Source organism: Castor canadensis, chromosome 8 (genome assembly GCF_047511655.1).
Source record: "Castor canadensis chromosome 8, mCasCan1.hap1v2, whole genome shotgun sequence".
Classification (NCBI taxonomy): domain Eukaryota; kingdom Metazoa; phylum Chordata; class Mammalia; order Rodentia; family Castoridae; genus Castor; species Castor canadensis.
The window spans coordinates 109677067-109692900 of NC_133393.1; the positions used below are offsets into that span (position 1 = coordinate 109677067).

General features: G+C 35.2%; 1 protein-coding gene across 5 annotated transcripts in view; it reads left to right on the forward strand.

The window, feature by feature from the left end:
- Frs2 (fibroblast growth factor receptor substrate 2) overlaps positions 1 to 15834 on the forward strand; it is an 84421-nt gene that overhangs the window by 34548 nt on the left and 34039 nt on the right. For 2 of the 5 annotated variants that reach the window (XM_074083875.1, XM_074083877.1), the window contains 2 exons: positions 10839 to 10901; positions 12106 to 12148. The exons of 1 other annotated variant lie outside the window; for it this stretch is intronic. In XM_074083875.1, the coding sequence (XP_073939976.1) occupies positions 10872 to 10901; positions 12106 to 12148 (73 nt within the window). In that variant the 5' untranslated portion in view covers positions 10839 to 10871. Of the gene's footprint in view, positions 1 to 10838; positions 10935 to 12105; positions 12149 to 15834 lie in introns of those variants that run through there. 2 more of the 5 variants (XM_074083879.1, XM_074083876.1) reach the window with 2 other exon arrangements.

A 15834-nucleotide genomic window follows, 5' to 3' on the forward strand; every position in this document is an offset into this window, starting at 1 on the left:
CTCTTTAACATGCTTTTTTCCTTGGGGGCTGGGTTCAGTGCCTACTTTTTTTTCAGCCCTCTATTCTCTTTGCCTTTTCTGAATTTATAATTTGGTAGTTCTTATTTTGCTTTTGTCTATTTCATGAATTGTTTTCATGCCTTAGACTAGGTGGAGCCCTACTGTACACCTTTTGTCTCCTCTGGCACCTGATACATTTCAAACTCGTTGGATGCAAGAGCCTTATTTCATAGGCATTTTTCTCATGTTCCCTAACATAATGGATATTAAGTGATAAATACTTGGAATTTTCTTTGATTGTTGTATTTCTGACTCTATTCTTGTCTGATTATATTGGTGTACGATGTAAATTATATAAAAATAAGATTTTAATGCCCTAAAGGCTTTATAGTAGTTTAATGATTTGCAAATTTGTTATATAATTGATAGGTGAAATTAAGCAATTTTGTGGCATAGATCAGCATAGTCTATTAGTACTTGCTGTTAAAAGAAAACCACTACTTGTAGCTTTTATTTTTATATGAAAGGAGCTTCATTAATTTTTAAAAAATAAAATAGATTCTGATTTAGTTCATGGTTTTAGTCTTGCATTTTGAGGCGTTTTCTTTTTTTGGAATGAGAATCTTGGTTTAGACTGTGTTATGTTAATTAGATTATATTTAGCTGGTGAATTCATGCCCACAAAAATGTGACTTTTAAAAAGTTGCAAGTTGTTACAGTCCTTGCAGATAAGATTGTTTCCTGTTTTCTTTTGCATATTTAGTACTTTGTATATTTTTCCATGAAGAGGCCTTTCAGTTTGTCTATTTGTATCATTTGACATTCATACTTAAAGTTCAACCCTACCATCATTGGTACTTCAAAATGCTGGTCATTCAAAATGTCAAAATTTGGATTTGATCAAGAGTTGCAAATGAGTTACAAACTATATAAACTTTTATAAAATATAGCCAAATATATTTATATTAGGGGAAATAAATAAAAACATTTTATTTGAGAAGTGCTTTTAAATAGTTAGGTTTAGAATTGCAACTTCTTCAGGGTATTTTTCTAGTGACTTGTACACTGTATCTGTTAATGAATTGTTAGTACAAGAAAGTCATTGATCTCCAAATTACTGAAAGTTCTAAGAATTAAGAGAAGTCAATAATAGCTGGGGAAAATGATATATTCTTAAATTAGACAAATTTAGATCTTTGTGTGTGGGGGGTGGCCCTGGGGTTTGAACTTAGGGCTTTGTGCTTGCAAAGCAGGTTCTCTACCGCTTGAGTTACACCTCCAGTCTATAGATCTTTTTAATATGATTGAATCTTCTGCTTTATGTTTCTAAATTAAACTTTTATTTACTTAAAAAATATAGTGATATTTGTATATCAGTAGTTTAAAAAGTCAAATTGTATCATGTCTTATAAAGCAGCAATTAATTCATCTCTTCTCTCTTAACCCCCAATTTCTAGTCTTTAGAGACAGTTTCAATTCTGATGTGTCTTCATTTTAAAAAGGTAGATTTTGCTTTTTTGTTGTTTTTCCACTTTAGACAGTAATTTCTAACTTCTGTGAAAGACGCATCTTAATCTCTCTACCACTTGAAAAGATTTATACATATTTCCTTTTTCACTCTTCCCTTTATGTAATGTCAAATTTTGCATCACTATGACCATACTATTATTTTTCACAGTTGAGTCACACAATTCACTACAGTATTTTCTTTCTTGTTCAACTTAGTTGTTTTCCCAGGTAATTGTCCCTAGTTAGCATTATTCTATACTTCATGCTTCTTATTAGCACATCTGCAACTCTCTGCAGCAAAGTCTAAATAATCTTCTGCAACATCAGATAATCTGTCAGCTCTTTTTTCTTCCTAGAGACAGTCTTCTGCATCCTAAGCAGAATTTCACATAATTTTCCTGTTTTTCAATTAGGCATTTTGTCTCGCTTCATTTATGACTTGTGTTCTGAAGATCAGGGTCTCTTGCTCCTTTGTCTCTGAAGGGCATCTCCAGATACAGAGAAGATTGGTTTTGGTGTGAAGCCACCTGTTAGGATCTTTCAACCAGTCAGTCACCCAGTGTCCAAGCCCTCTCCATGTTTTCAGATACCTTTCATCACCAGTCAGCTTGCTGCTCCTACTTTTTGTTGTTTTTATTGTAGTTAAATATAATAACATAAAATTTACCACTGTAACCATTTTAAAGTGCACAGTTCAGTGGTGTTAAACAATCATGCCCTGTTTCCCCTTCCTCTTTCCCCTAGCAACCATTATTCTATTTTCTGTCTTTATCAGCTTGCTTTGCAATGGCTCTTTCCTCTCAGATTTAGGATTTCAGCTTTCTTGGATAGGTTAGTTACCACTCTTTCTCCATTGTCGCTTCCCAAATGCTGTTGATGTCTCTTGTTTGCTGCTGTAATTTCCCATTCTCTTTATCCTTATAATAATTTTTATATTTCTAAAAACTCCTTTAACTTTTTTTTTTTCCTTCTGTGCTAGGGATCAAACCAAGAACATGCCTTGTGCTAAGGAATATTCTGTTCTTCTTCTACATGCTACTCTACTTTCTGAGCTAAATCCTCAGCCCTCCTCTAACTTTTTAATGTGAGGTTTTGGAAAGAAGTCAAGGCCAGCTTAACTAGAGGCCTGTTTCCCTCTCTTCTCTTTGGTATATTTTACTTTTTTTTTTTTTTTTTTTAGATTTAGGTTTCTTTTATTAAGAATTTAATAGGGATTTACAGGTATGCCAAACAGGGGGAGTCTTATAGCTATATTAGTTATACACTTAAGCATGATAAATGAACTCTTACTACTAGTTCCCCATTATGTTTGCAGGGGTTTGATTGTCCAGGTCATCATAATTCCTACCCCCATCCCTCTCCTTGCTCTCCTTAAGATGATGCCCTCATGCTAAGGCACATTCTGGTCTTCTATAGCAGTTTTCATAATGAGAAACTAGCCTTTCTGTAGAGAGTGATTGTGGGAAAGAGACAGTGAGAAGCTCCTGTAGAAGTCTGTTATTCAGGGGGCAATTGGCTGTTCTTGTTACCATTTTTCTTTTCTTTCTCATTTTTTTTTTTTTTTTTGGTGGTACTGGGGTTTGAAGTCAGGGCCTTGCACCTGCTAGGCAGGCGCTCTACCACTTGAGCTACACCTCCAGTCCTGTTTTCATTTCCTCCTCATTGGATTTCCTCCACAGTCTTCATCTAGTCAAAGTAAACCAGGAATGACCATGTTTTATTTGGTCTGACAACCTCCATTGCTTTGTAATAGCCATCTCAAGGTCTGTTAGACGTCTGCCACGTGGACTGCACAGAGCTGTCAATTGTAACCTGTGTTTGTGAATTTTAAAGGAGGGGAAGTTGCAAGTATATGTGTCTGAAGTTGGCTATCCTTACTGTAAGTTTTCTCTGTATACACATTCTCTCCCTTTTCTCTTTTGGGGTTCATGTACTTTTTGTTCTTGTGCTTTATTTTGATTGGAGTTTGTTAGCTTCATTTTTATTTTGAGTGTTTTGGCTATTCCTATTGTTACTTCATAGCTTAATTACTTTCCATAATAGAGTATGATATAAGTTATCCTTTGAGGGATGCAGTAAATAACAACCAATGTATAATAATTGGTGACCAATGAAATAGTCCTTAAAACATAGAAACATAGGCAAAAATTATTTTTTACTTTTATCATAAATCAGAGTTTATTTATATTAAAAGGGTTTTGAAATGACTTTCCTTGGATTTAGGAATTTTTGTTATATTAAATCCAGAAATATACCATATAGTATTTAGTTAAGTTCATTGTGACCTATTTGAAGGGCAAGATGAAGATGTTTTAATACATCGCCGAACTCAGAATCAGAAGATAGGTTCCTTGGGTAACTTGCTTAACTCTCAAGGTCTCGACTATCTTAGTCCTTTAGCATAGTCCTTGGATTGTCACAAACCCTAAAGTTTTATGCTGCTCTCATTTCTATCAATATTCAGGCATGTTTCCTATGTCTTTTGAGTACATTAGGTATACATTAGGCATCAGTATACGTTTCCAGATGTTTGGTTCTTTTTTTTTTTGGTCCCGATTTTAAACTAAAAAGCCTAGTAAGTTGTTTTTTTTTTTTTTTAAGCTATGCTTGAATTTGTTGAGATTATTCTTTTCTTCATTAAAACATAAAGTAGTCCCCACTCTTCCATGGGAAATGTGATAATTCTTTAAGCCCCCGGTGAATGTCTGAAATCATGGCCTACATGTACTTATACACATATACTTATGATAAAGTTTAATTTGTAAATTAGGCACAATGAGAAAGGAAAACAACAATAATAAAATAGAACAATTATAATAATGTACTGTAATAAAATTGCCAGCATCACTATTCTTGATCATTGGGGCTCTTCCAAAGTAAAATGAGGATTGTTTGAACACAAGTACTGTGATACCATGGCAATCAGTCTGATAACTGAGACTGCTACTAAGTGACTAATGGGTAGGTAGTGTCCATAGCATGGGTATGCTGGACAGAAGGATGATTCATCCTGTGTGGTGTGAGATTTCATTACACAACTTAGAAAGTTACACAATTTAAAACAAAGTTTTGGGTTGGAGAGGTGCAACTTAGTGGTAGAGCATATGTTTAGCATATAGGAAGCCCTGGGTTCAATCTCCTGCACCAAAAAGAAAAAAAAGGGGGGGTGTTACAAATTGTTTATTTCTTGAATTTTTTGTTTAATATTTTCTGACCATGGTTGACCACAGATAACCAAAGCTACAGAGTGTGAAACATGGATAAAGATGGACTACTGTAGTTCCAGCTCTGTAGGACAACTGGCTTCTGAGACTGACAAAATCACTTTCTGTCTCCCAGTCTTACTTCCCCACATATCTTTTGTCATATTTATACTATTGAGTAATAAAATCAACAGATTAGAACCCTAACATTTTGGACATTAGAAACAGAATTACTGAAGTGTAAAAGAGATCTGGAGAGAAATGTGGAAGAAGAGGAGTGTATCAATCTATGACAATCAGGCACTGGGTTACTGTGCACTGCTTTAACAGAAATGAATTGTTTTGCTATGTAGATGTTTTACTGAGTTTTTTGTTAAAAGAGGTATATATTCATATATATGTCCTTTTGATACTTTTCACATCTTTCTCTCTCTCTATATATATGTGTGTCATAGATACATCTTTGGTACTTTTCAAAAATTTGACCTTGATGAGTGCTAAGCAGGGGTGGCTCCTTGGTCAGAGAGCCTCAGGCATTCCTGCTAGGAAGCAGGCTGCTGGGCATATGTGGGTTGGTGTCTGACAGGCTGGAATACTTTGTTTGCCAGTGAGTGCTACTTTTTTGGATATGGTTATTTTTCAGTGTGGTCATTGCTCCTTGATAGTATTCCTTTGAAATAGTTTTAAATTGCCAAGACATTTTTTACTTTCTAAATCAGGAAAATGATCATCTGTAATTTATAAAAATAAGGTTTTCAAGAATTCCCAGGATAAATCTGTATATTTAAAGTGGACAATAACTTTGTGTTTCTTTTGAGAGATTGAAAATAGTCTTTTATGCTTTCCTGTGGGGGCTGGGGCAGGTGAGAATGGATGTTACTCCTAGCCGATGTGTTAGTCAGAATCCTGAGCAAATCATGTAGTTTAAAGGCTATTGGTTAGAACTCATTGGCTTATCAAATTGAAGCAAGCATTAAAGAATTACATTTAGGGCTAAGCAGCCAGAAACAATGCCCCAAATCACATTGCATCACAATTCCATGAGGAGGCCAGTGCCATCTACAATGAGACAGATGCCACAGGCTGCCCCAGTGACACTGCTGGCCCTGGATGACTCTAAATGCTGCCACCTCTGCCCCAGACTTGACCTTGTTGCAGTTATTTCAACATTAGTGAGAGCAAGTTCCTTCTACTCCCCACTATCCAGCTCACTTGTTGCCCATTCCTTGTGAGTTAGATGTGTTAAATGTCACAGATATATAGGAAATGCAGGAAAGTGTTTAACCGTCTGAAATCATAAGATGGGTAAAATTCTCAAAGTTAAAATGTGGAAAAGTGTGTTTTGACCTTCTGAAATAATGAGGTGGGGAAAATTCAGGCAGGCAAAAAGAATGATAAAGCCTCGCTGATCTTGATGTTTTAGATGTTTAGTCCTTACTATGTCCCAGGCACCATGCTAAATGTTTTACAAGCATTATCTGTGTCATCCTCATAACAACTTTATTAGCTTCGTTTTAGAGATGAAATAGTAGGAAAGAAGGTAACAGTCATAGCACAATTGGGACACAAATTCAGAGCTGTGACTCTGAAGCCTGTGCTCACACCACTGTATTGAACTGACTCTTTGAAAGAAAGTTGAAGGTTTGTGGCTTTCAGTCACTTTGGTTTCAGCCAATTATTAAACAATTTCTGTAGTTTTTTTTTTTTTTAAGCCCCCTTTTGGGCTTAAAAGCACATTTGGGTGCTTAAGGTCAAACCCAGGGCCTGACACATCCTAGGAAAGCCCTCTGCCTCTGAGCAACATCCCTAGCCCAATTTCTGATTCTCTTTCTGATTTTGTGGCCATTTTTATAATTCATTTTGCCTCAGGTTGCAACCTGATAAATGCTTTCTTTGTGAAAATCAGTGCTGAGAACTGAGTCACTGCATAAGAGAGACAGGCAGATGTGAAGGAGAGGGGAGATAGACTAGCCAAGACTAAGGGACAAACAACATAGATCCCACCCCCCACCCCCTACAGAGTTGGAGAGGGAGAGTCAGAAACAAATGTATAGGAAAAGAAGGGGACACACAGGTTCACACCCTACAAGCAGCATTTTCAGATATTTTTTGCTACTTGTATTGGTAGGTTTGAAAACAACAAAACTCTCCTGCTTTAGAAAAGTTATTGAGGTCTTTTTATTAAGTTTGAGTCAATGCTTTCCCTAGACTAAACAGTAAGTCTTAAGCTTCTCTACCAGTTTAAATTTTAAGTTGACTTAGGCATTTCTAATTTAAAGCTAAAAATTGTACAATACCTAGAAGTAATAAACAGGAGCTAATATTTAACTTGGGAAGTGTCCAGTTTTGTCTGATGGAGAAAAATCATAAAGATGAACTCCCATACTTTCTACAATGTCAAACAAGCTAGAGTATTTCTTCTTAAGCCACAGTTCTTATTAATTACTGTTTTAGTACAAGTCTGTTTTTCAGACTCTTGTCTGCTACAAAAGCAGCACTTTATAATAATATTATTTTATTCACTTGTGCCTTTGGAATGAAATAGGTAACTATATTTTTTGTAAAATTAAGTACATTGAGTACCCTCCTTTATATACACACAGTAGACTGCCTACATGCAAGTGTGGTGTTAGAAAAATGCTGGTGTGAGGAAAACGTCCATGAAATTAAGTGACTTGTTCTCTTTAAGTACTGAGTTTTCAGTATTGAGTATGCTATACTGTTTGTTCTAACCCTCATCCCATGTTTCCTAGGATATAAATTTTCATCTGAGAACTCTTATTTCTTTATGATTTTTTTTGTTTGTGGTCCAATGGAAGCTGTATAAAATATATTTTTGTATATATGTTATTGGTGTTACAACATCTTCAATTCCACTACTTTGTTTTGAAATTTATGCATGTTGTACAAACTAGTGTAGTAAACCAGCAAGACTCAAATGAGCAGTAGTCCTTCCATCAAACCACCAGGTTGAAAATAGGGTGTTAGATATACAATTTCTTATTTTAGAGCATTAACTAATAGTAAATTTAACTAATAATCGATATAAGAAATGCCACACTGGACCAGAGCAGCTATCCATCCAGCCCACACTGTCCTGCACAGTAGCACCAAGGGTTCTGGTTGCTTCTTTTGAAATCTGATTTCTTATGTACTTTCCTCAGAATTCATGCATTCATTTAACTCTGTCATGGCAATCTGTTCTGATTTATTTGTAATACTATATATGTTATGCATGTAGTAAGCTTAAGTTGTCTATTAAAGATTTATTGGAATGGGTAATTCCTAGAGAAAATAACCATTGATAATGTGAAGTTTATAATTTTTCTTGCTCATAAGTTGCTTCATTTACTTTACCTGTAAAATATAAAAATGATTTCACAGGTTTTTATATACTCTCTCAAAATCTGGCCTGGTGTATTCTCATATGTCCTTTTTGTTCTTCCTAGCATTTTTTTTTTCCCTATGTGACATTTCAGTATAGAATGTTAAGCAAATTGTTGTTATATAATGAAGAAGGTACATGTTAGGGAGGGCCTTTGAACACATTTGGGTTATCTTTTGTGTGTGTGTGTGTGTGTGTGTGTGTGTGTGTTGGTACAAAGGTTTGAACTTGGCCTTGTGATTGCTAGGCAAGTGCTCTGCCACTTGAGCTACTTTTTGCTTTTTGCTTTAGTTACTTTTCACATAGAATCTTTCACTTTTGCCTGGGGCTGGCCTTGAACTGCAATATCTCCTACCTCTACTATCTGTGTAGCTGGGATTATAGCTATGTACCACCATACCCTTCTTGTTTGAGGTAGGGACTCCAAACTTTTTTTTTGCCTAGGCTGATCTCACATTGTGATTTTCCTATCTCCACCTTCCACATTTGGATTATCTTAATGTTGTAACTAAGTGGACTAAATAAGACAGCTTGTATTGAGTACTTTGATACATGGATTTATTAAAGGGCCATTCATGAGACATGAATTTGCTGAAAACAGTTTGAAGATGTTGGTCATTTTTTTCTGTAACTGTGGTAGTCTTTGCACAAGAGTCTTAGTCACTTATGAAATGGTATTTATTTTAATTTTTTTCTTTTATTTTATCATTTTTACATTTATGAAATGGTATTTAGAAACCTTAGTCTAATATTAGGATTGTGGTTCGTGACTGGGTAATAATTGCTTCAAGGCTTTTTTGAGGGAAAGAGCAAGGAATGGGTATTTATGAGATTAAATGAATCATGACTCTCTATTGATATTCCAATTAATTCTGTTATTTTAGATTTGAATCTTCCTCATGACAAATATTACCTGTTTGCAAGCATTTATAGTAAGAAGTTTACTGAATATAGTTTTTTTTTGGGAGGGGGAGGGTCTCCCCTTTTGGATAATTCTGCCGTGGATTTGTTGTTAAAATGTTTTACAAGAACCTTGAGCTAATTCTATGTGAGGTTATGCCACCTATGTTATTATATAGCGTGGTTCATTTGTTGCAGTTTCTTATTTTTACAGATTTTTTTCTTTATGTATTTATTTCATATTTTACCTTAAAATGTGTCTGTAAAGCTAGGTGTGGAGGCACATTTTTTAATTCCAGCACTTACGAGGCTGAGGCAGGAGGATTGTGAGTTTGAGGCCAGCCCAGGCTACATAGTAAGACCTTGTCTTAAGAAAGAAAGAAGGAAAGATTAAATAATCTGTAAAAAAAGTTATCTCAGAAGTTTACCTTTCATCTGTGTCCCTTCATCCTATTTTCTTTCTCCATAGATAATCATTTAAAAATGATTTTGGCTCTTAAATTTTTTACAAAAAGAATAATGTTTTGTAAAATACTGTTCATCTATCAGATGAGAAGTAGGGAACTCTGGGGGGTTATTTTTGAGACCTGTCAGTTGCATCTTTTCACTCCTTACAAAATATTTCCTCTTATATTCCTAGCTGTCTCCATAAGTACCTCAAAGAACATGCATGTTTAAAAAAGACCACCAAGCACCCCATTTGCCAGTATTTGGCAAAATTGTATCTCTAGCAATTCTCCCTCTAGTATTCTTTAACGTGGTGTAGGCGGTAATGCATGCTTTTGCTCTGGTCCCATAGTTTGGGACCATATCTTTATTGTCTTTTAATTGTGCCTTTTTTTTAATTGGGAGGAAAACTATAATAATGATGTAGTTGACATTAACATTAGCAGTGTTACTGTGAAAGAAATGGCATTTTGAGATTTTCCTATTTTAAAATGCCTAAAATTTTTCATCATTGATGAAAATTAATGCTAAGTAACTCATCCACACCAGAGAATGGCATTGGTTGTTTTAGGTTCGTAAAAGATGTTTTAGAATATGAATGTGAATATGGACTGGCAGAGTGGCTCAAGTAGTAGAGTGCCTGCTAGCAAGCCTAGTAAGCATGAGACCTTGAGTTCAAGCCCCAGTACCGCCAAAAACCAACCAACCAAACAAAAAACCTTAGATAGCATATGAATGTGAATTTAAATAAAACTGAAAAAAATCTCCTTCTGGTAGGCATAATGGGCAATAGGCAATAAGCAAGCAGAATGAAAATTAAAAAGCAGTTACTTTATTGTGTTCAAAATGTGCATCTTCTTATCTAGTTTCAGTTTGTAAATTGCATGCAGGAATTGTATGGACCAGCTAGGTGAAAGGCATTGAGGACTGAAGTATTCTGGTTCTGTTGGGACAGTAGCCAGTTTTCTATCCCATTCATATCACTTGGACTGGCTAATAATGGTTTTTGTTAGGGAACTGCTCAAGAACTGTTTTCATAGTTCTCTTTGGTCACTATAATTTAGGTAATTGTCCTTAAAGATTTTATGTTATTTTTGTTGTTGTTATAATATATTTGAAATACGTTCTTTTTTTCTTTTTTTTTGGTGAGACTGGGACTGGGGTTTGAATTAAGCACTTTGCTCTTGCAAAGCAGATGCTCTATCACCTGAGCCACACCTCCAGTCTATTTTGCTGTGGTTATGTTGGAGATTGGGTCTTGTGAACTGTTTGCCTGGGCTGGCCTTGAACTGTGGTCCTCCTGATCTCTGCCTCCCGAGAAGTTTGGGATTACAGGCGTGAGCCAACAGCACCCAACTGGAGTCACGTTCTTAATAACTGTACCTTTATTTCAGGAATGGCCATTAAGAAGTAGATGCCCAGATGAAATGGTGATGAAACAGTCCATTTGTCTTAAAGTAAGATGCAGCTGTGGCTTTTCAACCAGTTTAGTAAGTTTGAGCAAATCTTTTTTTAAAAAATTGTTATTTTATTTCTTTGAAAAACACTTAATAAAAAATGTGGGCATTAGAAAAGTGTCATCTTATATTTCTGTTTTTACTTTTTAGTATGAGTTCTAGCATGTAGCTCTAGAAAATGTATGCCTACTATTCCTTTTTTGAGAATCATAAAAGATAATACTACTGAATCATAGCCTTAGAGAAAATGTATGGGAAAAGAGTCAGTGCAATACCACCAGCCAAAAAAAGCAATGCATAACCTGTGGATATTTATTTTTTCCTTTTAGTCTTTGATCTGCATATTTATTATTTTTTTTAGTTTTTTTCCTGTTGAGTAAGATTGAATGATTTACATATCTTTAAAAACATAATTTTGACCATAGTGTTCTAATGAGTATGCTTTTTGCATATCTTTTAAAATTAAAAATTTTCAAATTTTTTTTCCTAGAACTAGAAATTGCCCTTCAGTATAGGGTTTTGTATTGGAGCAACAAAAATTTTCTATAACTAGATGATGGTAATGGTTACAAAACTTTGTAAATATGTTAAGTACTTCTGTTGAAATGGATGAATTGTTAAATATCTTGTACCTTAAGAAAATTAAACTTTAGAAAATCATATCTTTTTTTTTTCATTTATCCTTTATTTATCCATCTGTCAAGCAGTCATTTGAGTTTCTTATTACCACAGAATGGATAGGAACTTTCTTTTTTCTTTTTTTTTAATTCATATGAGCATACAATGTCTGGGTCATCTCTCTCCCCACCCCTCCCCTTCCCCCTCTCCTCCCCCTCCCCTGCCCCCTCCCCTCCCCCCTTAGAAAATCATATCTTAAGAGAATGAAACTTACTTGAGTTGTTAATGTTTTAGAATATGAAAGTGTGTCACACATTATTATGCACCTAACAAAACTGTTTGGAAAGAAAAAAAATCTACTTGTTCAGCCAATACAATAATAAGTCATATTTTTATAATAATAAAAGTGGTGAATATTATAATACATTTTTAAAAGTACTTTTATTATTAAGAAATCTGTTTCTTAAGCTTTGATCACATCAGATGTCATAATACTTTGAATGTACTATGTTGTATTTTGTAATTTTTCACTTTCAAGGGTTTTGAAACTATCATTTCAATTTTTTCTACCTGAAATTTTTTTTAGGAACAAAGGTATATGTGTTTTTCTCAGAAAAGAATTCCACAAGGTAAGAAATTGTTAATATAATAATAAAGCAAATGTAAAAGGTAGACTGTTTCCTGTCAGACTATGAAAGATAAAGTAATATCTACTGTGTATTTTTTTTTTAATTTCTGAGTTATCATCTTTATAATGAATTGCAAAATTAGCATTAACATTTATTACTTTGTTCTTTAGATTTCTGAAGGAAGCAATGTCCAAATGAGTAGATAGTAAAACCTTTTTAATGGTTTGTTCAGTTTGTGGTAAGGGGTGAAGTAAATTACTTGGCAGCTTTAAAACATTACTTTGAAGCTAGGTGTTGTAGGGTGTGCCTGTAATCCCAACACTTACGAGGCATAAGCAGGAGGATTGTGAGTTTGAGTCCAGCCTTGGCTGCCCAGCAAGACCTTGTCTTAAAACAAAAAGAAACAAAACAAACAAACAGACAAAAAACAGAGGCAGTTATTTATGATAAATTTTCTCAAGAAATTTTTTGGTTGGGTTGTAGTTGTGATCACTATAGATTAATTCAGCCTGTCAACTGAAAATGCTTTTAAAGTAAGTTATTGAAATCAATAACTCTTTCTTATTCCTCCTTTTCAGCATCACATGTCCTGTGTCCAAATGGATGAATATATTCTCAAAAACATCTTTTTAAAATTTTTGGAACTATTATAGATCTAATTAGGCCATTACCGGGTCTTGGAGAATGAAGGGTTAAAATAAAGGGACCTAGATTTTTCCTTTACAACTTTCTTGTGAAACTTCTTCCTATTTCTCCTTCCTTGAAGGAGGCTGAGGAGAAATCCAGACCCTTCTTTTGCTACACCACAATGCTTTAAGCAAAACCAGAAATTTCAACAGACTTAATCTATTTTTCTTTGCCATTGTTCTTTTGGAAAACAAAATTTAAATCTTGTATATTACTGTAATGTATGATACACAATGATCATAGTGTCTGGTACTTTTAAGGTTCCCCCGTAGAGTGTTGATAAGTAATTATCTTATAAACATTCAAATGCTTCCGTAATTTTAATTAAATAATTTATTTATTTTGTGGTACTGGGCTGAGGGCCTTACATGTGGCAGTAAAGTATTCTACCACTGTCTTAATTTTTTAATTTTTAGTGTAGAAAATATTGAGGACATGTTATTCATATTTATATGTATCATCTGTTGCCTAGTTAAAGGTGTTAAAGGGACTGATAGAAAAACATTTCTAAGTGTGCACTTTTTTTGGCGGTGGTGGGACTGGGAGTTTGGACTTAGGGCTTCATGCTTGCAAAGCAGGCACTCTGCCACTTCAGCCACACCTTCTGTCCTTTTTGCTCTGATTATTTTGGAGATGGAGATTCAAGAACTATTTGCCCAGACTGGCTTTGAAACTTGAACCTCTCCATTTTAGCCTCCTAAGGAGCTAGGATTACAGGTGTGAACCATTGGCACCTAAGTATATACTTTTAAAAAATGGTTAAAATGGTACATTTTATGCTATGTAGTATATTTTACCCAATTTTGTTTCAATTTTTGTGTTACTGTATTTATTATGAAAAAAGACTCACACGACCAGTTTTTAACCCCAAGTACAGGAGTAGTAAGTTAAAAATATTCCTCAGTTTGCATTGTACCTATCATCATTGATTCATTAAGATTATTTTTCTATTCCTTTTATATCTATTCCTCATATAATTGACCTTTAATGTCTGATGTATGTTTTTGTGAGTATTAAAAAGATAACACGAGAAAGAGAGAAATGTTACCTTAAACCATGCCTGACATAACTTAAGAAGCCCACATGCTGGACAGTGACTTTGCGCTCGTAATGCTAGCTGCTCGGGAGGCAGAGATCAGACTGGGCAAAACATTCATGAGACCAAATCTCAACTGGTAGAAGCTGGGTGTGGTAGTGTGAGCCTGTCATCCCAGCTACATTCCAGCGTAAATAGGAGGTTTGTGGTCCAGGCCATCTGTAGCATACACGTGAGACCGTATTTTAAAAATAGTTGAAGCAAAAAGAGCTGGGGACGTGGCTCAAGTGGTAGAGTGCCTAGCAGGCACAAGGCCCCAAGTTCAAATCCCAGAACCACCAAATCAAAGAAGCCTACAGAGAATTAAATACTCTTTTTGACCATAGCAAGCCTTAGTACAAATGATTTGACACATATAAAAAGCAGGAGATATTATACGTTAAGTCTTAATCTAATTACTGAACTCCCCCTTCATTTTCCCTCCCAAGTCCTGGCCTTCTTGCTGAGTATTCATCTAGGTTGTTTTGTTTAAACTGGTACATTGCATTCCAGGTTGATATTTATTAAAATGGATCTGTTAAATATAAAATTTTTTAGATGTATAAGGCATGATGGGCATTTATCAAAAGGTCAATTTGTGCTCATTTCTTTACGTTAGAATTAAAGGAGGTGAGTTAGATGCTGTGGATGTTTAGCAGAAATACAAACGCAAGCATCTATTTAGAGGACTACCTATCTAAAAGTATGTTAGTGTAGCTCAAAGAAAGGGAGGTGGGCCTCAGCACAAACATGTTTTTGCTGTAGAAACAGTGTTTTGGTGTTACTCCACAAAAACTTAGTATTTGAAAGGTTATACCAGTGATCTGTAAGACCTTCCTGTTATCTGTTACTTATTAATTTCTACATTGCGTTGTATTTTAACATTAATCTTACTTTTCTACTGCTTCCTTGAAGCAGAACCTGTTCTGTGAACCTCCATTGCTAAAGCTAACAGAGAGTAAGAACTGAGTAATTACCAGTGCAAATGCAGAGTTGTAAATGTGAGATTCAGAACACAATTTCATCTACAGTAGTACAGTTTTATGATGAGCAACTTCTCCTTTATCCTTGAACTAGAAACTGACAGCATGGAAACCTTAGAAGGTTCAAGTTCACGATGATGGTGTTCCCCATAGCAGTGAAACGGAGAGAGAGGGAGGGACTCTTGTGAGAGAATGGGATTTGTCCCTGACATTAAGCAGAGGGTAATGATAGCACTGAGCAGGTTTGAGAGGGGCTGATATTGGTAAAAGAAACCTAAAGGTATGTTGTTGAGAGTGGTTTCTTAATGTAGGAGAAGGGAATTAGAGGAGCTTTGTTCTGGATGCTAGGAAATGACCCATAGGGGAATAAGAAAGGAAGAATGTCTTAGTTTGTTTTGTTGTTACAAAATACCACATACTGAGTAACTTATAAGGAACAGAAATTTATTTTTCACAGTTCTGGATGCTGGGAATTCCAAGATCAAGGTGCTGGCAGATTTGGTAGTCTGGAAAGGATTGCATCCTCCAGAGAGGAGGAATGCTATGTTACATGTAGAAGGTAGGAGATAGGGCTCTATGAAGATTCTTTTTCATGGGTCTTAATCCATTCACATAAGGAAGAGCCCCATGACCTAACCGCCTCTTAAAAGTCCTACCATATAATCATACTGACCATTAAGTTACAGCACCCGAAGTTTGGAGGGGACACATTTAAACCATAGCAGGGAGGGAATTCACATATCTGCTGAAATACTGCCAAGGTTAAGACTTTTTGAAAGAAATAGTTTTTATAATATATGAACACTTGAGTATTTAAGAGACACTTGGTTGGAAGTCCAAAAACTTTTGACTTTTTTTTAGTTTTGTTTTGGCATGGGGGTAGCACTGGAAATCCAACTCAGAGTTTTGCACGTGGTAGGCAAGAGCTCTACTAAGCTAAA